The 22,332-nt window shown below is 53.8% G+C and overlaps 9 protein-coding genes across 9 annotated transcripts; 4 read left to right on the top strand and 5 right to left on the bottom strand.

The window, feature by feature from the left end:
* Positions 1-293: 293 nt before the first annotated feature.
* On the bottom strand, positions 294-2,163 carry MNN10 (alpha-1,6-mannosyltransferase; the record flags this gene model as incomplete). Its single annotated transcript, XM_064840635.1, has 3 exons — positions 294-1,173; positions 1,271-1,559; positions 1,623-2,163. The coding sequence occupies 3 exons, from the start codon at positions 2,161-2,163 to the stop codon at positions 294-296; spliced, it is 1,710 nt and encodes a 569-aa protein (XP_064691666.1).
* Positions 2,164-3,541: 1,378 nt separating this feature from the next.
* Positions 3,542-4,939, bottom strand: LTS14_007945 (uncharacterized protein; the record flags this gene model as incomplete). The annotated part of the gene is made up of 2 exons (XM_064840634.1): positions 3,542-4,672; positions 4,703-4,939. 2 exons carry the CDS (start codon positions 4,937-4,939, stop codon positions 3,542-3,544), a joined length of 1,368 nt encoding a protein of 455 aa, XP_064691665.1.
* An 812-nt stretch (positions 4,940-5,751) lies between these two features.
* On the top strand, positions 5,752-8,385 carry pso2 (DNA cross-link repair protein PSO2/SNM1; the record flags this gene model as incomplete). Its single annotated transcript, XM_064840633.1, has 1 exon — positions 5,752-8,385. The coding sequence occupies one exon, from the start codon at positions 5,752-5,754 to the stop codon at positions 8,383-8,385; it is 2,634 nt and encodes an 877-aa protein (XP_064691664.1).
* A 323-nt stretch (positions 8,386-8,708) lies between these two features.
* LTS14_007943 (uncharacterized protein) lies at positions 8,709-9,397 on the top strand (the record flags this gene model as incomplete). The annotated part of the gene is made up of 2 exons (XM_064840632.1): positions 8,709-9,347; positions 9,371-9,397. 2 exons carry the CDS (start codon positions 8,709-8,711, stop codon positions 9,395-9,397), a joined length of 666 nt encoding a protein of 221 aa, XP_064691663.1.
* A 31-nt stretch (positions 9,398-9,428) lies between these two features.
* Positions 9,429-10,598, bottom strand: LTS14_007942 (uncharacterized protein; the record flags this gene model as incomplete). The annotated part of the gene is made up of 1 exon (XM_064840631.1): positions 9,429-10,598. One exon carries the CDS (start codon positions 10,596-10,598, stop codon positions 9,429-9,431), a length of 1,170 nt encoding a protein of 389 aa, XP_064691662.1.
* A 674-nt stretch (positions 10,599-11,272) lies between these two features.
* On the top strand, positions 11,273-11,923 carry LTS14_007941 (uncharacterized protein; the record flags this gene model as incomplete). Its single annotated transcript, XM_064840630.1, has 2 exons — positions 11,273-11,307; positions 11,383-11,923. The coding sequence occupies 2 exons, from the start codon at positions 11,273-11,275 to the stop codon at positions 11,921-11,923; spliced, it is 576 nt and encodes a 191-aa protein (XP_064691661.1).
* A 1,401-nt stretch (positions 11,924-13,324) lies between these two features.
* RIM15 (rim15, signal transduction response regulator) lies at positions 13,325-19,354 on the top strand (the record flags this gene model as incomplete). Its single annotated transcript, XM_064840629.1, has 1 exon — positions 13,325-19,354. One exon carries the CDS (start codon positions 13,325-13,327, stop codon positions 19,352-19,354), a length of 6,030 nt encoding a protein of 2,009 aa, XP_064691660.1.
* Positions 19,355-19,969: 615 nt separating this feature from the next.
* LTS14_007939 (uncharacterized protein) lies at positions 19,970-20,739 on the bottom strand (the record flags this gene model as incomplete). Its single annotated transcript, XM_064840628.1, has 2 exons — positions 19,970-20,466; positions 20,526-20,739. The coding sequence occupies 2 exons, from the start codon at positions 20,737-20,739 to the stop codon at positions 19,970-19,972; spliced, it is 711 nt and encodes a 236-aa protein (XP_064691659.1).
* A 772-nt stretch (positions 20,740-21,511) lies between these two features.
* Positions 21,512-22,323, bottom strand: LTS14_007938 (uncharacterized protein; the record flags this gene model as incomplete). Its single annotated transcript, XM_064840627.1, has 3 exons — positions 21,512-22,014; positions 22,061-22,124; positions 22,180-22,323. 3 exons carry the CDS (start codon positions 22,321-22,323, stop codon positions 21,512-21,514), a joined length of 711 nt encoding a protein of 236 aa, XP_064691658.1.
* Positions 22,324-22,332: the final 9 nt, after the last annotated feature.

The raw sequence follows: 22,332 nt of genomic DNA, 5'->3' as shown, positions 1-22,332 counted from the left end.
TGGAGGCTTTCAAAGCAGAGGGCTTCGAAGCGAAGGAAACAAGAGACTAGCAAAAATGGCCAAAAACGATATGTATGCGTTGGGGGGGGGATGTTGATACAAAGCGTTCCCTCTCCTCCAGCTCCCGCCTCCTTCCCACCAACCATCAAAACAATAGGTTGTCTCCCTCAAAATCTCTCGGCAAAAGGTATCCAGGAACAACCGAACCCAGCCAGCCGAATACCGCCCATGCTACACCGGAAAACACCGACACTTCGCCACAAAAGCACCCAGGAGCCCCACAGACATCCCCATCAATCCTCCCTCCTATCCCCCTCCCCCTCCTTCTTCCCATCCTCCTCCTTCCCCTCACCACCCTTCCCCTCCTCCCCAATCCCCACCCCCGACCCCCTGCCCACCTTCTTAGTATACCTCCACTCCATCCACGCATCCTTCCTCCGCTCAAAAAACCCCCGATTCAATTTATAGCTCAACTGCCTATAGGCATACATCTCGCCCCAGCAATCCCTTCCCCACTCACAACCCGCCATGTTCACCAGGAAATCCCTCTCCAACTCCTGATAATGGATCCCCTGCACGCCGCACTCGCGCCGCACATCCTCTTCCAAGTGGCCCGCGGGAGTGGTGAGGGGAAAGGGGCATTTCTTCTTCCCTCCACCGCCCCTTTTAACCTCCGGGACGCCTAGATCGTCCCCGCACGCGCCGTTGGGGAACGCGTTGACGAGGCGTTGCGGGATGAATCCCACGTGCGGTCGGATCCAGGGCTGATTGGTATAGATGTACTCCAGCGCGTCCTGCTCCTTGTGCTCCCACTCCATATGTTTCTGCTCGTAGAACACAGGATCCCACCAGATATCCAGTAGTCGATCCGTCCAGGAACTCCTCCTCACGAAGAAGGATCCGAGGTTAAACCCGCCGCAGTCTTGAGGCACGATCAGATTTATACTGGCTGGGTTGTTGTCGCCGGAGGCGGAGAGGGTGGTGGGGTCGAGGTAATTTGCGTATTTTGGTGCGTTGGGGTCGCCGGAGGTGCCGTTGGGCGGGTGTTGGATGTGTAAAGGGTTGAAGGTATTGATGTCGCGGTAGGTGGTGGTGGCGAGGTGGTTGAAGATGTGGTGTTGGAGGGAGTAAGAGGGCTCCATGATGAAGGTGTTCAAATCCAACCACCAGAACCTGTCGAACAAGAAAATTAGCACACCAATCTCTCTCCCCCCCCCCCACCCGGTCACGCAAGCTGTCATGGGTGTGGTTGTAGTCGATAGGAACTCACCACTCAGCCCCAGGATACTTCCGCATGGCATTCCGTATCACATCCACCTTCTCCCAGCTCTCACGCCACTCATGCGCATACCGCTTCTTCGTACTCATATCCACAATCTCCAACTCATACCCCCACTCAGCGGCATACTTTTTCTTATTTTTGACCGAATCGCGCTCGATCGCCCACTCCCTCGGCCCTTTCCATTCCATCACGCCGCCACCTTGGTTCGCGGCGAGGATGAGCACGAATTTGCTGCCGCCGCCGAGGAAGGAGGTGCGGCGGTAGGCGTATTGGAGGGCTGTAAGCATTAATATCAGAGTCGAGCATACAAAGAGATGATTTTGGGGATGGAGAGACATACGTTTGTGGAACCAGGCCAATACCCCCACGATCGCGAGTAGGATAAGAGCAACCCACTTCCTCCGCCTCGAAAGCAACAACCCAACCCGTCTAGGCAAATCCATCCAAGTCCCACCTACACCTCCACTCCCCCCAAGCCTCCCCCGCCCCAACTTCTCCTTCTCCGCAAACCGATCCTCCTGCCCACCATGCGAGAAATAAGCGGGTAAACTCTCACTCAACTTCCTATAATGCCGTCCAAAGAACCCCTGGTTCTGACTCTGATACGATGGATATCCGTTCACGCGCGCACTGTTGGCTTTGGCGTTGGCCCAGGATACACCACCACCACCGCCTCCTCCTCCTCCTCCTCCTCCTCCTCCCGTTCCGCCACCACCATTGAGATCACCATACCCTTTCCGGGGTTGCAGGTGCAGGGCTGGACTCCGTGCGCGGCCATTCATCCCACTACCGTTACTGCCATCGTGATCGAAAGGGCTGTTTAGACCCGGTGAGCTCCAGCCGCCGCCTCTGCGGGGCGAAGGGGAGCGGTCGAGAGACATGTGTGTAGCTTTCCCGCTGTTTCGTCCGCGATTATGGTCGTAGGCGCTCCATCCACCGACTCCTCCTCCTCCTCCTCCTACTCCTACTCCGTCCTCCTCCTCAATGTACGCCGTCGCACTCCCACTCCCGCTCACGGCGTGCGATGATGATGATGGTGGTGGTGAGGTGCCTCGGTATGGATGGTGATTGTGGTTGGGCGTGTTTTGGGTGGCGTCATGGAGGCCGCGACTCATGCGGCGACGGTGCTGCTGCTGTTGTGAGGTCGCTGCCTCGGCGCCGGAATGTGTGTACGCCACGGTTGATGTGCTGGGTGGTGGTGTTGTGTTTGATGGAAAGCTGTCTGTTCGGATATATTCAGATTTCCAAATCTAATCCTTGCGAAGATCGTGGACGGGTCGTGATTATGACTGGGCAAGAAGATACAGTCCACAGACACGAGTGGATATCGTCCGGGTGGTACAGATACAGAGATCCCGTGACAGTAACACCAGCTCCCTCTCCCTCCCCCCTTCACATGCACAACCCGGCCGGCAGTCCCGCCCAAAAAGAAATGGATATGGAACTAACTCCACTCCCCGAAAGACAATCTCACTCTGTCACTTCCCACGTGGATGGTGTCTCTCTCCCACACCCGCTACTTGGCCCAAACAGACCAAATTAATGATAATCTCCTATGCCTACGCAACAAACCAAGAGAGGGATGGAATTGCGCAGGCCTTATTTATCATGAAGACGATCAATGATTGGATGATTTCATCTTATCTACGGATAGAGGTCATGCCAAGCATCATGTATTATGTGGAATGAAGGGGCTAATAATAATAATAATAACCAAGAGATCTCAACTTCTCACCACCCTCGTCAACTGCATGCATCGACTCTCCCTTCTCACACCCTATGATCCATTGTATAGTGCAGGTGAAGTGGTGGAGGGATAAGATTGTCACGTAAGCTGATGCGTGCTGACCGTCAACAACTCTTGTTCTTGTTCATCCCGCTGAGCGCCACCAACTCCTCTTCCGTTGAACCTCCACCCCGTTGATCGCGATCGTGGCTTGCTGACTGACCGAATGGCGCCATACCCGATTTACCGATTCCGCAGAGCATTATTGTTATTCCAAGAACAGCTCGTGAGACACTTCTCCTTTCGGCTTGGCGCTGACTTCGTATCCTGTACTTCAGCTGCTACTACGGACGGCATCTCATAGCTGTGTCACAGTTCCTGTTAGCTGATGCAATCCGAACGCTTGTTGTGCTTTGGACCGCTGACCGCTCTAAATCTCTGTCTGTCCAGTACTTGTAGACTGCTCGATCGAAAAGTGACAGACTACACTGTGCATGCTTCGGCACGACGAACAGCCTCAAGCATTGCGCTATCTACGAACCCGATAACAAATCATCTCGCGCAACTCTATCGTCCACGACCTGCGTCTCAACCACAACACCGTCACCCCGTCTCGCTACTTCCTCAGGACCCACAACATCCACCTCCTCCCCCTCCTTCCCATCAAAAATCTCTCCCAACCCCACCCTCTCCATCAAATGCGGCACCCTCCCCGCCCTCTCCACCGTCCCCCTCAACTCCACCAACGCATCCCTCAACCCCTCCGCCTCCAACCTCCCCACCACAAAAATCCCCTTAGTAAACTGCGCCACATCCTTCATCACCCTCAGCCCCAACCGCTGACCCCGTAATTCCGCCAGGCAGTCTACACTATGTTCCGCCGAGTCGCCGGTAAGGGAGTGCTTGCACATATCTATTATTGTTGTCTCCTTGGTGTTGTTCAGGTGGTCTTCGAAGGTGAGGAGGGTGGTTTGGAGATGGTTGATTTGTTTGGATGTGGTGGCCAGGAGGGTGATGGTTGAGTAGGCAGTTGCATTGTTGTGGTGGAGGGTTAGGTTGTGGAGGTGGGAGAGGATGCGGCCTTCGAGTGTGGCTGGGGATAGGAGTGGGAAGATGGTTGTGATGGCGTGGATTGTCTTCATGACTGTTGGGCCGAATGCCTTGAAACGTTCCCGGTCCTTTGCCATGGCGCGTTGGAAGTCGTGGGATGAAATCCTGCCGAAGTCCGGATGGTCTAGGGCGAGTTGGACGCCGGGGATTGTGCTGTTGAGGGCGAGCGCGGCATACTTGACTTTGTCCGCACTGTGGCGTAGTTGCACAAGGTCCGAGTATTCTTCTCGATGCAGCCAGTCCGAAGTCTTGCTTGCGTTCGTTGCCACAGAGGCAAAAGTCGTTACGAAGTTTATCTCGAACAGTTCTGGAAAAGCCTTGTGTAGAGGCTCGTGATCTTGAACGGTAGCCATGGCGGGCGAGACGAGATCGAAGGCTGACAGAGTAGTTTGGATTGCGGCTACATTGCATAGTCCGGTCTTGGCGCATATTGTTCGGCTTAACCTGTCGATGACGGCTTGTCGTCCGAACATTGAGGTTTCTTGGTACAGCAGCCAAGCCCACATCGCCAAGGTGGAGAGAAGCAGGAGTAGAGCAGAAAGGGAGGAAAGGATCTGTGCGACCTTTTCAGCGTGTCGATTTACATATGCTAGGTCTTCACACATGATCCGCCATGCATTCTTGGCAGTATTCTTTGCTCCATGGTAGTCGAACTCCACCTGGACTAGGCGAGTGCGCGAGACGCCTCGTGGTCCGGTCTGCTGTGTGACGGTGACTACGCTTTGCGATCGGCTTCGTTTGCGCTGGCGTATCGAAGTCGAAGTTGACGATCGTGACGAGTTTCGTCCGCGCGATAGGCTTCGCTCTCGTGGCGCAGGCATGGCGATGAAGGGATTGTAATGGGGTACAGAGGATTGCAGTGAAGAGTACATTTACTGCTAGAACTCACGACGAGGCATGTAGACCTCCTGCTTTTGCATCTCAAAGGGATGTGCTCGATCTCCGGAGCCGGCACACATACATTCCAGTCCTGGCTTTGTCCATTGTGTGTTCAGTAACGGCCTAAGCCTGACTGCATTGTCATGTCGACAGTGTTTTCATGCCGTCCAGTACGCCGATTAGTAGTACGCGATGGCTTCTTGGTCTACGTGAGATGATGGTCGTCTGCATGGTCTCTACCTTGGCTTTGTTACATTGCAGTTCATCGCCCGGCTTCTTGCATCTAGCGAAAACTGATGCCGTGCTTGAGGCCAACGTTCATGTGCTTTGCATGAACCCTATCAGAGATCTTACCTACAGTGCGTTCGAGCTTGATATGTCTTGGGGATTGTCAGCATCGCGATGCGGTGTATGTCAAAAGAGACGGAGCTATTGAGGAACGCATTCATCTCGTCCAGCAAGATAGCGAGCTAGACCATTCTTGGCTGGTCATCACGTGACGTCATTTGAGACGCGCTTGGACCACGAAACACACACGACGTCTGTCGAGGCACATGCACGATCTATGATCAGCTTCAGCCAATGTGTGGGAGTCTAGGGATGAGCGTGAGGTGTGGCGATGTTTCGGAAGCCGAGAGAAGCAGTAGAAGATCCACGACTGCTCCCATCGATAGGACGGCCTCCAACGCCACCCGACACTCCATACAAGACGCCCTTCAGCCTGGCTGTTCCACCCACTGTCCCGGCGCCAAAGATGGCAGTCAAGACGAGAGCTGCGCCTAGACAGACCCCCGTACCGACTATTGGGCGACAAGGACCATCCAGTAGTGCCAAGAAGACGACAGCAGCGCCCAGAATCAAGCCTAGTGGCAAGCCTAACACAAGCATATTGAGCTTCTTCAAGAAGTCAGATGGGCTATATGAGGAGCCTGCATTGTTTGTCGAGGAGCGGAAGAGGTCATTGCCAGTGGAGGACGTGGAGAATCGCACTCCGTCCCCAGCGAAGCAGGATGTGTGGGAAGATGAGGAGAGGTTCAACGAAAGCGGCGGCTCAATGAAGAGGCAGAGAGTGGAGACCTTCGGTGAGACGGTCGATGAGACTAGAGTCGAGCCGAAAGATAGTCCTATGACAAGCGACAAGACTTCTCGTACGAAATCTGGTCCGTTCATGGAGGAATCAGACAGTGAGCAGGAGGATGAGCAGCCGGCAGTCCTTACACCTGCGGAAGGTGCCGCCGAGCCCATCCATGATGAGACTGCAGCTGCCAGTACGGCGACCTTGGATGGAGCGGTGCAAGATGCAGACGATGATGTTAAGACTTCGTTGGACAGTGCACGACCACCACTCATCAAAGAGGAGACAAGTTATGGTGGCGGCTCGGAGGAGTTCAAGGACTTTGAGGGCATGGACGACTTCGATGAGGATCTGTTTGAGGAGGGTGATGAGTTCATGGAGAGGCGGTATGCGGAGGAGCAGGCTCGACTGGAAGAGGGAGAAGACGAGAAGGACTATGATCCTACACCAGAAGGGCATGGCGATGTTCTTGTCAAGCAAGAAGATCCAGACGAGGCAGCATTACCACTGGTCGGCGGAGCGTCCTGCCCTATCTGTAGTGCCAGCCTTGCTGGAATCAGCGAGCAGGACGCAGGTGTGCATGTCAACAATTGTCTCGACGGCAACCCCACGCCACTGCCAGAGAAGAAGCCGCCAGCTGCTAAGGCAACGTGGTCTATATCTGATAGAGCCATCAAGACAGAGAACACTGCCTCCGCTGCTCAGTACAGAAGACCACAACGAGCGCCCAAACCTGGTCAAGCAGATCCCCTCGATTACGGCCAGACGACTAGCGCAGGCGGTACAGCGTTCAACAAGCTCATGTCTGGTCACGCCGAAGATGCAGCATGGGCCGAAGCAGCAGCATCTGAGCATGCATCTCGCGGCAAACCTGCATACCAGCGGACGTGTCCCTTCTACAAGGTCATGCCTGGACTTTCGATCTGTGTCGATGCCTTCCGCTATGGTGCCGTGCAAGGCTGCCAGGCATACTTCCTCAGTCATTTCCACAGCGATCACTACATTGGTCTGACCAGCTCGTGGAGTCATGGACCTATCTACTGTTCACACGTCACTGCAAATCTGGTCAGACAGCAGTTACGAGTTGACCCGAAGTGGGTGGTAGATCTCGACTTTGACGTGCCTATGGAAGTGCCGGGCACCAAAGGCGTGAAGGTGACGATGATCAACGCGAATCATTGCCCAGGCTCTTCACTCTACCTCTTCGAGAAAGTGGTCGGAAAGAAGACGAACGGGGAGCCACGACTGCAACGTATCCTCCACTGCGGCGACTTCAGAGCTTGCCGAGCACATATACAGCATCCGCTTCTCATGCCAGACGTCCAGGACAAACTTACAGGCAAGACGAAAGAGCAGAAGATCGACGTCTGTTACCTCGACACCACGTATCTGAATCCGAAGTATGCTTTTCCGAGTCAACAGAATGTGATTCAAGCTTGTGCGGACATGTGTGTGAGTCTCAGCAAACACAGCGTAGACGAAAGCGATGGATGGGAGCAGATGAAGCGCCGGCGAGCAGGAGAAGGCATGGTGAAATTCGTACGCAAAGAGTCAAGCTCAGCCATCAAGGAAGAAGACTTGGAGGACGAAGGCGACGACGACGACAAGACCAACATGTCCCTCCTCCGCAACCCGGCTGCAAGCCAACAAGTCTTCACCACATCAACCACACCTGACACCAGCAAGGGCCGAGGACGTCTGCTGGTAGTGGTGGGTACCTACAGCATAGGCAAAGAACGGATCTGCCTTGGGATCGCCCACGCTCTGGGGTCGAAGATCTTTGCTCCTCCATCCAAGATGCGGATAGTGTCTGCACTCGAGGATCCCGAGCTAGATGCTCTCATGACCACCGATCCACGAGCGGCACAAGTCCACATGACGCCGCTGTTTGAGATTAGAGCCGAGACACTGGATGACTACCTGAAAGACTACTTCCCTCACTTCACCCGAGCAGTAGGCTTCCGGCCTTCGGGCTGGAACTACCGCCCTCCAACATCTCGATTCTTAGAATCCCCATCCGTCTCTACAGTCCTCAACGGCGATAATTGGAAAAGCAACTACAGCATGAAAGACCTCGTACCCCAACGTGGCAGCACGAGCCGAGCGAGCTGTTTTGGCGTCCCTTACTCAGAGCATAGCTCTTTCAGAGAATTGACGATGTTCTGTTGTGCGCTCAGGATCGAGAAGATCATTCCGACGGTCAATGTGGGCAGTGCGAAGAGCAGGGATAAGATGAAGAGTTGGTGTGAGAGGTGGTTGATTGAGCGGCAGAAGAAGGGGGTGTGGAAGTTGCCTGAGGATGGGAGTTGGTGATGGTATGTACGTATGAGTGATGTGCATATGTACACCGCTGAAATGATGCCTCGCTTTCCAGCTCGAGTGTTTGTCTCATATTGTGTGCCCAGTGAATTCGTTGTACAACGAGTCGAAGAGGGCACGTGATCATCTCTGCGGCCAGCCGTTCCTTCCCAAAGTGACAAGCTTGAATCACGCTAGCAGGTACTAGCGCGTTTGGCTGACTGCTTGTACATAAAATGAAGCTCGGCCTCATCTTCTCAACCAGAACATAGTCTTAAATCCACGACATCAGCGGGCTCAACACGGCCTCACAAATCGATCAGAATAGATGCTACCTCATGAAGCTGGCACCCGAGCTGCGCTTGAACATCTACGATGCTCTTCTCGAGACGTCGCCAAAGTCGGTGGGCTTGCGCATGTGGGCCGAGGGCACTCTTTGTGCATCCATTACCGAAAGTCATCGTGGCACGGGAGACGATGCAGTTGCTTTAATGAAGTGTTGCACACAAGTCCATTCCGAGATGGCACTTGTGCTAAGGAAGCGGCTCTCCTTCACCGTGCTCCTCTTCAGCGAGCCACAACCCGCCCACAATTTCCTCGACTTCAAGGAAGTCAGCGACGCAGTACTTCGCGTACCCATCAAAAGCGTCAGCATCTCGATCTGCATCCAAGGCAAGGCTGGATGTGAGGCCGCGACTCCCAACATTCGCGCCTTGGCCGCTGTTCTAGTCTCTCCGAAGAATCTCACGATCACCAAGCTCGACGCCAGCGACACCAACATCAGTCGTTCTGCACTCGAGAATCCAGTCGTGGCTACGGCATGCAAAGCTTTTAAGGCGTTCAGAGTGGCGGACAACCTCATGTTCCGCTGTTGGGGCACTGAATCTGAAGTTTTGGGTTCGGGAACACCAGTACTACGGCAGGGAGGAGGTTTTCAAGTGGGAGGAGCTGGTGGCGAAGTTGGCCTGATGACTGAGGTAGGCATTCACGTTGAGCTCAGGGCACAGATGCAGGACGAAAGTTCTGATGTCAGGACGAGAGAGGCGGTAGTGCGTGGGTTACATCGTCCCAATGTCAGCTCCAAAAGTACCTATGCTAGTTCTATCGCGGCCGTCAATGAATTGCGCTTTCAGCTGCTTGTACAATCTCATCATATGCGTCAAGCCGGATAGAAACAAGGGATCCATTTCAACCCCGTCATGGACCGTGCACACCAGGTTCGTGAATAGCAGATGATACAGTCTTCCTATGCTGGCCTCCAGGATCAGATGGTCGACCGTGTCATACTCTGTGATGTCCTGCTCCAGGTCCTCCATCTCCTGTAGATATGCTTCGCACCAGAACCTCTGCTCCTGGAGAGTTGGTGCCGGATAGCCAGTGAGTTGTGTGTCCGGGTCAATGTAGCAGTACATACGCTCGTTGAAGTGACCTCCGATATCGAATCCGCGGTAGCTCCATGAGAACGTTTCGTAGTCGATGAGCATGACTTGACATTCGCTCTCGTAGTTCTTGACCAGGACGCTGAGGTGGTTACTATCGCCGTGTGTCATGGTCTCCTCGCAGTCGTGCTTCTCGAACATTTCAGCCACCCATTCGAGCTCATGGGTCCAGTCAGTCTCGCGGAAGATTGCTGCATATTCTCGGGCTCTCCGATCGGCCACAACAGATAACGCTTGCAAGACTGCCTCGCGCTTCTCACGTATATTCACGATGAATTCTTGTTTGACGACCTGAAAGCTATCGCGCGGGAATGCTAGTCGTAGGGAATGTATTCGTGCATAGCTACGAGCAACATCTCGTGCAATAGCTGGTTGCGTACATTCTGATGCGTTCAACATATGTGCATCGATGTACTCCTCCAAACGCCCACCATCGAAGAAGCCATAGAGCTTCGGACCCCAATCTCGAGGTCCCATCTCCCAAAAGACGATGGATTGATCTGTAGCTGATAAAGTGACGCTATCTCCCTCAGGATCCTCGCAACTCTCGAGTTCGCTGATCTCCTCAGCGTGGCCGAAGTGCCGTATCAGTACAGCGGCTGGCTCTAGGATGGCACTATTGTTCCGCCGCACCAATTGTAGGTTGTTGATCAGCCCGTTGGTGAGGCGGGTGATACTGACATTGTCGATGGATGTATTGGCCCATTCTTCCCGGAACCATCCAGATACGAGGCTGAGAGCATGAGCTGCACTTAGCAAGGGCTCGGTAGTAGTCTGGGCATTCGCCATACTTTCGTCTTCAGACCAGAAAGCTTTGGCAATGCGTCAAGGGGACGTTGACGGTGGCTCGAGGGGTATAAATTCTACAGCCAGTACCCTCGTCGGGAGCAACCTACCTGAAAGGCAATGGCACACCTGCATCCGGACAGTGAGGGCATCCAAGAAGACGCCACAAATTTTCTCGGCAGTGTGAGCTCACGAGCCGTTTTCATTGAGACTTGAAGGATGGCCAGCAATCACAAGATGGTATACCGTTCCGTGCAAATCAATGATAGAAATGCTGGCCATGGCAGCGCGTTTTTATTGCCGCCGCCACGCCCCATCGAGTCACACCATCGAGGATTACTCACCACAATTATCATCATCAAGATGAGTAGTAGTGACGGGTACAGCCCATAAAATGGTGAGCCTTCGAACTTTGATTGCAGTCATGAGAAGGTGCGAGAATGTAGAGGTAGAGGTAGGCACCGTGACATTGCTTCCAGATCTCTTTGGCCTTCCATCAGGACCTTCTAATGCCCTAACGGTGATGTACAAAGTAATACGATATTGACGAGAATCTTCGCCGTCGTCGTCGTCGTCGTCGTCGTCACCGGCTCCCCGGACGCCGATCCCGCCTCCTTCTTTACATCCCCGACGCTGACATTGATATTGTCCGGATTTCCGCCATCAACGTTTTGACGATGTCTATATCAGTGCTCATACGTCTGCTAAAAAGGTGAGACACGGGTCAAGTACTCTCTCCGTTTATCCTAGCCATTCTTGCAGTCTTCCACAACACCATGTCTACCAGATCATTCCTCGACAAATTGACGGGCAAGAAGGAGCAAACTATTACCAAAGAGGATTCAACCAAGCGCCCAACCTACGATCAGCTAGCTACAACGGCCAAGAGCTTCATCCTTGCTACCTCCCCGAAGACAGCAGGAGGCAATGAACCCGATCACGATCGCTTCCTATCTTTCTGCGCCCAGAACTTCACTCACAGTTGGGGCCACAAACACTTCGTCAGCACAGCACCAGGTGTTCAGGGCATCATAGACGGCAATGGCTTCCTGGAACGCATGGGCAAGCTATCTGGAAGAATGAAGACATGGACGATAACGCCTACTGAGACCCTGGTGGACGTGGAAAAGAAGATGGTGGCAGTGAGAGCAGATTTTACTATCGTGATGTCGGGACACGAGCATGAGGCAGTAGTCAACGATATTGTGTGGTATGTGACTATGGATGAGAGTGGTGAGAAGGTCGTGGACAGTAGGGAGTTTATCGATCCGATGGCTGGCAAGGCTATTGCGGAGCAGATGCAGAGCGCTGCTACAGCATCGACCTGAGCTAAGATTGGAGATCATGAGGACGGCGAACCAAGATGCGACGGATCTGAGGTCGACCACGTCAGCGTGAGCGCATGTTGGAAAAGTACAGTCAGGCGAAAATGTTGGTGGAGTCAGTATACACTATAAAGTGGAAATAGAAGCTAGATGAGCACATTTGCATCTGCGCGCACTGTGTGCACACTCGCCTCCTTCAGCAACTCCGATCACGTCGAGCACCCACCGTCTCGAGACTCACACGAGCAAACTCATTGCCACGACTTCTTCCGGCAAACAGGAACCATGCCAGCAAGCGAACAGCAGGGCAAAGTCATGACGACGCCTGCGCCCAGCATTGCCGGGTTCTCAGGCCATCAAGGTGTAACAGGCCAGAATCAGTTCAACAGTCAAGGCTTTCATTCTACAGCGGCCATCTCCTATCCGGCACGAATTCCAACGATCAGTCGATAGTAATTGACGCGGTCACCTCCCTGATCAAAAGGACTGAGTCCATCGATCAAGACCATGCTTGGGTAATTGACAGGGCAGTCGGAAGATGGTCGAGAAGAGATGCAAGCCGTCTTTACGAGTGGTGAGTCACTAAAGGCAAAGCTCAGACTGTCAACAATGAGAATATATTGAGCCATGCTCCCTGGTCAAGACGTGTGCATTGAGCTCTATGGATTTCTTGGTTGTTATAGTGTCATAGCTGGTGGTTGGGTCATTGCTTCAGCTGGGCGGCTGTCCTGTGGTCACTCAAGATGGAACATAGTCTGAATAGCCAAGAAACTTGGACGTGAGGTCTCTCTCCTGGCTTCACTGTGTATTTTCCATTTTAAGTGTAAAGCCGAGGACGTTACGCTCGTGAAATGCCCCGAGGCCCACGACAAGTCTCATCTCTCAAGTTGTGTTCGAGATAATAATGGAGCTCGTATAGAAGTGCCAAGACGCCAATGACAAAGGGCCGGCAAGCTATCCGTAGCGGCGGACAAGGCGGACACTAGAGCCTTCGAATGCGGGGTCTGCGTGAATGTGTATCGGCCAGACTTGTTGGCTCACTTTCTTTGGCGGCGGTCCGAGCAGTATACGAGAGTCAACACCAGCTCTCTGCAGTAGGGAGTCGACAATCAGACGAGGCCACTCACTGAGAAGCAACAAGTGTGCTGGGACGAGGAGAACGAAGGGCTTCAGGCCACGTGAACAGGCCTCGCTTTCACTACCATCCGCTTTATCGTTCACTGTCAGCACCAACAAGGGACGTTTCCATCGGGAGCTCGTGGTCAGCTACTACATTCACATACCCATCCTGATCGACTATCACGATGGGCATGCTTTGCATGAAGTGGTAGGCCGCCCTGGCAGCGTGCCTTCGGGCACTTCTGAGGTGGAAAGTGGACTGCTCACCGCATCGGCACGTGCAATATGGCAGAAGATGATGTTCAAACCCAGGCCGCTCTAGCTATTCCTCCAGTGGTAGCAGCGCTACGGGGGGCAGCTGGTCGTGATGGGGCTGACAGGACGCACATGGAAAGGACGATCAGTATGGATATTAGGGAAGAGAGGGAGGACCTGAAGAGGGCCGCGGAGCAGTCGACTAATGCCATTCTGGAGCTTGGGTTGGATCATAGTGTAAAGTGGGTCAGTCCTTCGTGGCAGGATTTGACTGGTATGCCGGCACAGGATGTGATTGGCAAGCCGATCGCGGAGTTATTGGCTGAGAATACTGGTGTGTTTGCCGATTGCATTGAGGCAATCAGGAAAGACGACTCGAAAAGCAGGATTTTGAGATTTGCTGTGAAGGCTCCTGAATCTCGAGTGAGTGGAGATGCTGCTTCCGCAGATGAGAAGACACCCGTCGAGCCGAAGGAGATGCATTATGGGCCGGATCCAAATACAGCAGAAGCAAGCAGCTTAGGTACTACAAGTCCTACTGAGATGGAGGACGTCACCCAAGCTATGTCCAATGTAGAGATTGGTCCTTCGATCACGCAAGCAGAGGAGTCGGCCGAGAGTCAAGAAGTCATCGAGCTCGAGGCCCAGGGTATCATGGTGTATGACCGGACGACTGGCGAAGAAAGCCACACGATGTGGATGATCAAGCCTGCAGTCTCTCGTGAGATCACCATTGATCTGCCAGATGTGCTTGTTGAGTCGCTCGGCATCGGTGCGGAGATGCTCGCCAACTACCTTACCCTACTCGCGGAGGTGGGTGCTCAAGATCCCGAGAACCATCCGCCTCCACTGCCTGTGCTTTGCCGTATTTGCGAGCGCCAAATCACGCCATGGTGGTTCGAGAAACATACCGAGCTGTGCTCGCAGGAGCACAGAGCTGAGATGGAAGTGCAGCTGGCTCAAGAGTCGTTGCAGGAGCAGCGATCTGCATTGGTCAAGGTGCTCGATGCGCTAGAAGCACATGCCAGACTATCTAAGAGCCCCCCAACAGACTCCGGCTCACCCATACCTGCTCCACGAGCGGAGTACAAGGGCCTGCCGATCGGGCCATCTTCTCTACCAACCTCAAATCCATCATCTGGTCGTTCCTCGCCAGCCATGCCGCCTACTCGATCTCGAGACTCATCATCGAGTGGACTCAGCCATCACCGTGCTCGCTCATTCGCAGTGAGACGTCCTTTGGCACGTATCGTGGAGCTTGTGCTTGATCTCTGTGATACCACTATGGAGATCAGCACGCCATCGATCAAGGACTCGAAATCCTATGCACCTGGCGAGATGCGGACACAGTCGCCGCAATCTGAAGGGCGCATACAGCAAGTCTTGCAATGGCAATCACCGAGTGCTAGTACGCTTGAGAACGAGCAAGGTCTCGCTTTGTTGTGTGATGAGACTTCACAGCTTGCACGCACGAAAGTTGAGGCTGTCTTCCGCCACAGAAGAATATTGGAGTACTCTGAGCGGATCCGTATGGAATATGAGATACTTGTGCAAGAATGCATCGATGCGGCCATGCAGAAGGCTGCACGTATAGCGGCTGGTGATCTCAGCGACGACTCGAGTGAGGACTCGTCCAAGTATGAATCGGCTGATCAGGAGCCGCGTTCAGCTTTGGACGAGCCTGGCAGAGAAGCCGTGGTACAGTCGCAGGTAGAGGAGGTCGTCAGCGTCGCTCCACAACGTGCGACTGGCAGTCCATCGTCAATGGCCATGGCGTTGAGGAAAACGTCTGACTTTTCACTGGATCGTCGGACATCATCTGCTGGGTCCTCTCGCGCAAGCAGTCCAAGGGGCGCCAGAACACCAAAGTCGTATAGTGGGCCAACGGAACCTTTCTTGTTCCACAAGCGAGGCTCGATAGCCTTCGAGAGTGACACTGGTGCAGACAGCGATAGCAGCATGCGCTCCTCAGTACACTCTGCTGCTGGACATGGACGAGCTGATTCGCCAGGTGCGGAGCTGTCCTTGAGTCGCGTGGCCAGCACACGGTCTCGTGAACGTAAGCGTCAGAGTCTTGTCCTCCCTAGCTTGGCCAACTTACCGCGTCATCAATCGCCAGGCAGAGGACCAGCCCCACCGCACTCGCCGTTGCGCATGGCGAAGCCAAGAATCCCGAGTGGTGCGATGGACAGCTTACCATCCCCGATCACATCGCCCGTGCTCTCTACCAGCGAGTTCGCATCTCCAGTGTTGCGAGCACAACACCAGCATCACCACCGTCGCCAGTCTTCTAACGCCTTGGCTGATGCTCTCGGGCGGCCGTCCTCACCTCGACTCAGCGCTGTAGTGAGCAACCCACAGCCGCGTGCAGTACAAACGTCTATCAAAGACTTTGAGATTATCAAGCCGATCAGTAAAGGCGCATTCGGGAGCGTCTACCTCTCCAAGAAGAAGTCGACGGGCGACTACTATGCTATTAAAGTGCTTAAGAAGGCAGACATGATTGCCAAGAATCAGGTCACGAATGTCAAAGCTGAACGAGCCATCATGATGTGGCAAGGCGAAAGCGACTATGTGGCCAAGCTCTACTGGACATTCTCAAGCAAAGACTACCTTTATCTTGTAATGGAGTACTTGAACGGTGGCGACTGCGCGTCTCTTGTCAAGAGTCTTGGTGGACTCCCCGAGGACTGGACAAAAAAGTACGTTGGCGAGATACTGCTGTGCGTTCAGCATCTCCACAGTCGGCAGATTGTGCATCGTGACCTGAAGCCTGATAACCTGCTCATTGATGTCAAGGGTCATTTGAAGCTTACTGACTTTGGTCTATCGCGGATGGGTCTTATTGGACGTCAGAAACGAGCTATCAATGCTAAGCCTGATGATACGCCGCCGGACCTCCTCAAAGCTGGACCTTTTCGCAGACCGCCTTCCGTAGCATCCTCCAGATCAACGTCTTTTGACTTTCAGGGTAACAGCCACTCACCCGCGCAGACTCCTTCTATGACGCCGGCTTATATTGGAGATCTTCAGCAGCCTTCATACTTCAGCTTGAATCGAGAAACATCACGCGAGCCATCGCGACGCACGTCTGGACATCGAAGCAATAGCGGAGACAGTGAAGCGCTCGAGTCAATGTTTCGTAGATTCTCTGTTGCGGATCACAGCCGTACGCCCATTGAAGAAGAGACGGCTAGTGAAGGAGCTGAGTCGCCAGATCCGTATGTTTTACAGCCGGTGCAGAGCAATGGCAGCCAGCCGAAGACAGGTACGCCGCCACAACAGGGCATGATCACTATGCCACCGCCGATCATGTCCCTCTTCGATCCTTCGGACAGCGATAGGCGCTTCGTTGGCACTCCGGACTATCTTGCGCCTGAGACCATAAAGGGCGGTGGCCAGGATGAGTTAAGTGATTGGTGGTCCCTGGGCTGTATTTTGTTCGAGTTTCTGTATGGCTGCCCGCCCTTCAATGCCGACACGCCTGAGGAGGTTTTCCAGAATATTCTGGATCGAAACATTCACTGGCCTGACGATGACGACGACTACTATGCTTCTCCAGACGCCAGAGATCTGATGAACAAGCTCATGTGCACCGACCCTGCTTCACGTCTCGGAGCCAACCAAGATGATAAGTACCCAAATGGTGGCGAAGAGATCAAAGCTCATCCTTGGTTTGTTGACATTAATTGGGATACCCTTCGCGAGGATGATGCATCGTTCGTGCCTGTCAGCGAAAATCCCGAAGACACAGAGTACTTCGATGCTCGTGGAGCTACGATGCAGAATTTCCAGCACGAATTTCTGGACGAGCAGTCGTCGCCTGCACAGACACCGGGCGCAGACTATCCTGATCGACCGCATGATGCACTGTCCCGTGTTAGAAGCCAAGTCAATGCTGTCAAGCGAAACCTCATGCCTCTGCATATACCTCCTCATGTCCGCGATGCACGGTCGCGACGCTTGAGTGAGCCGGTTGTGGCGGACGACTTTGGTAATTTTCAGTTCAAGAACCTACCAGTGCTCGAGAAGGCGAACAAGGACGTCATTCAGAAGCTGAGAGCAGATGCTATGCAGGCTCAGACGAAAAGTGGTATTGCTCAAGGATCGTCCTCTCCCGCCGTCACATCACCGCCTCCAGCGCCATCGTTGGAGGCGAGCCCTGTGCTGCCGATGCCGTTGAAGAGAACACTCTCTGCCAATAGAGGCCATAATCGCTCACAGTCGCCTTCTCTGCTCAGTCACCAAAGCTCATCGCCTAGCCGAGGTTCGCAGCCTTCTTCACCACTCCTAGTCCACTTCAGCGCGCAGAATCATGAAAGACGCAAGACCTCCAGTGGCTCCTCGAGCTTGTCCCAACAGACCAGCAACACGTCTCTACAACCTGGCAACTTCTTCGAGGCTACCCCGCGCTTGTCCTTCAAGGCTCATAGTAATGCGCCTTCGCCGGTCAAGGTCATGAAGCCTGGTTCTGTGTCTCTGCCGTTGCCCAATAGCGAGCTAGTAATCGAGCAAGGACAATCGCAGAGCGCTGTCTCCTCGCCACGTCAGCGATCACATACTGTTGGCTCGCAAGATGGTGATCTTGTGCCAGAGCTCATGCCCGTGCGACACAAGCGACGTAGTGGGATCATGGACATCTCACCATCTTCATCCGATAACGAGGACACTCGGCAGAAAGCGTTGCTTCGAGTGCAGAGAAGGCGTGCAAGCTCGCGAAGGCTTTCGCAAGTCAGTCTCGCGGACGGCCCAAGCTTCCGCACTCTGGACGTCTTGATTTGCGAAGATCATCCCGTGTCCCGACTCGTGATGGAACGGCTACTGGAGAAGCTGCGGTGCCGTGCAATCGTTGTCAATAACGGTACCGAGGCAATGCGGTACGCTATGAGCAATGTCAAGTTTGATATCATCATGATGGAGTACAAGCTGCCGCATCTGAATGGAGCTGACGTCGCACGCATGATCCGTGACACCAAGAATGCCAATTCGCATACCCCGATAGTTTGTGTTACTGGCTATCTAAAGGAGCTACAAGGCACACATCACTTCGATGCCTTGCTCGAGAAGCCACCTACCAAAGAGAAGTTGGAAAATGTCATGAGCCAGCTCTGTCAATGGAAACCTGCTTCGGAAAGCTACAAGGGTACTGCAGAGCCTATCACAGTGCCTTCCAGAGACATCGAGCAGCCACCAGCTGACAATAGCCCAACTACCACTTCCTCTACTGGCATGAGCCATACCAACACGGGCAGCACCTGGCGAAGCATGAGCGTGAACAGTAGAGAAGACTCCGTAAGCTCTCTGGGTGACACAGACAGCCAGACTGGCAGTATGTCAATCATGATAAACAACAGGCAGTCATCATTGTCAGAGGCTTTGGCGCGCAACTTCGACGAGCCCGGTGGGCTTGGCATCACGAAACGTCTCACAAGTCCCGAGATGGACTCTACCAGCCCTCCGCGATCCATGCCGACACTGCAACACGAGACTTCAGCGCCTGCTCGGCTTACGACGCCCGCTGAGCCTAGTCTACGCAAACAGCCTTCTCAGGAAGCTATCCAGGCCAAGCGACGCTCCTTTGAGAAAGGACGACAGGAATCTGCTGCAGAGTCTGGTGATGACGAGGACGAAGAGCTGGGCAACATCACAGTGCAGCGCCAACGCTCACCGAAACGCACTTCTACAAAACGTACTTCCAAGCTCGGCACGGAGATGATGCGCACGAACAGCCAAGGCAGCGTCGTCTCCGTCGAGGATGTCCTAGCCGTGCAGAAAGAATCTAAGAACTTTTCTGACGAGCTGCCCGCCGCTTTCTCAATCGCCGAGGAACCTGCGGCGGAAGTAGAAGCAAGCGGGCGGTTGACACCACCTGAGCTGTTCTCGCCCAAAACCGTCGGACATCACACAGAACTCATTGACATGGATGCTGCCACCCTACCTGGCCCCGCTGAAGTCGACGATCGGGACGTCACACCGAGGCCGAGTGTGCCAAGTCATGCTTCTGAGATCGACCCGGATCCTACGCCTAGGGCTTCCACATCGCCTTTACACCACGACTAGGTTACCTCCACGGCCTGGGTGACGGACACATTTTCCTACCTTTTGTACCAGAAAAGATTGCACATCACGTTCGTTGTATATCAGCGCACCAAATCGAACAAGCGCTTGCCGTCTTTTTTCCATTTGTTGCGATTATGATTTTTATGAGTTTGCGGAGAGCAAGGTGTTGGGGGTGTTACTGCAATGCGAGAGATTCAAATATATTAGCTGACTAGTTACTTTCCATGCTTCCTATGTGTTTTGCTCTTGTTGGGGTCGCTTTTGTGGATTTGGTGCCGCTGTAGGCAGGCCGCAGCTATGGCGACGAGGGCCACGCTGCGTTCTCACTCGATCTGTAACTGGCGAACCTGCGCAGGGCTGGTATGATCATTGTATGTAGAGTAGTGGCTGCGTCGTATGCGAATGCAGGGCGCAATCTACCGAAACATTTACAGTTGATTTTCACACGTCCTTCTCGCACAAGTCCTGCTTTTCGCGGCTATGCTGATGGGACGCGCTTTGAGCACCGGAGGATTTTAGAGATCCATTGTTGATGCAGTGCTTTTTCGTCCATTCTATGCTACAAAGCCATGATCGTTGCGCTATGCAATACAAACAATCACTCCAAAAGCTACTTTACAATGCCAAAGCACCGAGGGCAGCCAAGCCGAGCACACCAGCCATAGCAGTCACTCTTGGCGCCGCACCAGCAGCAGACTGAGTCTGAATGGCCGCGGATGAAGAAGCAGCGGACGCACCGGAAGAGGCGGCGCTGGTTGCAGAGCCAGACGCCTTCATGCTCGACGATCCAGTCATGGATGCAGCGGAGCCGGTGGAAGAGCCAGATGCGGAAGCGGAAGCCTTGCTGCTGGAGATGGCGGCTGCGACGCTCGTGGCGCTGCCTGTTGCGCTGGCGGAGGATAGAGTGGACAAGATAGCGGAGGCAGAAGCGGTGCCGAAACTGACTTGGGACGTGCTGTAGGCGACCGTGTTGTCGCTGTTGAGAACGAAGTATGGCGTATAGTTGACCTGAGTAGGATCGGTGTCGTCGACGATCTCGACAGTGTAGTCAGAGCCGCGGGTCAACATGGTGTCTGGAGTCCAGGTGTAGGAGCCGCTGTTGGCGACGTTTGCTATTACTCGTCAATCAGCTGGTGGCGAAAAGGTGCCTCGGAGTCGCTGATTTACGTACAAGCGATGATAGTGCCAGCAGCGAGATCGTTGCTGGAACCACTCCTCAACACCAAAGAGATGGAGCCAGATGTCGTAGGAGTCCAGTTCAAAGTCAGGGGCTGCCCGGCGGTGGCGACCAAGGTACCATTGGCATTGTTGAAGGCGTTAGGCCCGTCAGCCAGGACCAAAAGAGGCGCGCTCAAGAGAGCGAGGAAGAACGAGCGTGAGAACATGTTGATATTAGTGATATTGATGCTGAAGAGCGTGTGGCGAATAGAAACCGTCTACTGTTTAAATGTCGGAAATGGGAAGATAGAAGCTTGGGGTGGCGAAAGGGCGCGCGCGGACGAGGCAACATCATATACATATCCCTTTTTACCCCCTTTCCGGTGTAGGCGGCATGATTGGCGCAATCTAGTGGTGAATTAGATAATTTGGGCCGTCTAGAAACTGTTAGGTTGCACTTAGTAGCTCGCGCACAGATGCAAGGCTGTAACCTTAATTCTTACCGCGGCTGTAACTTCACTGGCCGCCATTGTGCATGAAGCTGAGTTCGGCCCATGAATAGCTTGCCGTCTTCTCTAGACGACATGTCACGCAAGACTTGCGGCCGTCGAGATGGCGAGGATCGGATGTGCGCGGGGGCTCGTTTGGATGTCCGTATACTTCATATATCCACCGAAGCTCAACCAGACGCTTGTTGTCGATCCTCCATCCTCCACTTCATACTAGCGCCGCCGTTGTAAATTTGCCCTGCCTCGAACGGGACAGCCGGCCCTCGAGTGTGTTTGTGGCGGCTAAGCAACCACGATGATTCTGATCATTATTCTGCTTGGTGTTGTGGAAATCTTGGCGGTAAATCATGAATGAGGTGTGGAGTATTTGGTATTATTTGATGTGAAAACCATAAGTATGAATTTTGCATTAGTGGTATACGATAATGGATATAGATCGCAGATGCACCAGGCTATGCGCCAATCAACAACTAATCAATCAACGATGCGACTACAGGTAGAAGATTGCAGCTGCCGCGCCGAAAACAAGAGAGAGGACGCTGCCCATCTGGATCGCAGATGCACCACTCGTCGAAGAGGATGGCTTGGCAGGAGCAGATGCCGAGCCCGCAGCCGCGCCTGTACTCGTGCCGGAAGCGTGTGTAGAAGCGCTTCCAGTCATGCTGGTCGCAGAACCAGTGCTGGTCAACGAAGCTATGCTCATTGTGGTGTTGCGGGGCATGGAAGTGCCCGTAGCCATGCCAGAGCCAATTGTTCCTACCGGGATCGTTGTGGATGCGGTGCCATTGGCCGAGATGGTGCTGCTGGCGAAAGCACTTGAGCTGGCTGTCGACGAGACGGATGCAGACGAGACGGCAGATGCAGATGCGCCTTGAATGGTGAATGGGCCGAAGTAGTTGAATTGGCTGCCTTGAACGATCTGAAGCGCGTAATCGACGCCGTTGGCGAGGGAGGTGGATGGAGTCCAGATGTATTGGCCGCTGGTCGCGGTGGCTACACTCGTCAGAGGAGGCTCGTACAGTGGATGGGCTATACATACTTGTCAACGTGCTAATCGTCTGGAGGTCGGTCTGAACGCCTTTGCGAAGGATGATAGTCACGGGCTGCAGGGTGTCAGCATTGTGGTATTTGTGTCCAGAAAGCTTGGCCGAAGCTTACGGTAGTGGTATCGTTCGTGGAATACGTGATCGCTTGGGCTTGACCGTCCGTGATGGGGTTGGGCACATGGGTGAAGGTCAAGACGGTAGACTGCGCAGCGACGAGGCTGGCGAAAGCGCTTGCGATGAGAGTCTTGGTGAACATCTTGAATAT

Source organism: Recurvomyces mirabilis, assembly GCF_035927965.1.
Source record: "Recurvomyces mirabilis strain CCFEE 5264 chromosome Unknown scaffold_23, whole genome shotgun sequence".
Classification (NCBI taxonomy): Eukaryota; Fungi; Ascomycota; class Dothideomycetes; order Mycosphaerellales; family Teratosphaeriaceae; genus Recurvomyces; species Recurvomyces mirabilis.
This window is presented reverse-complemented; position numbering and strand designations above follow the sequence as displayed.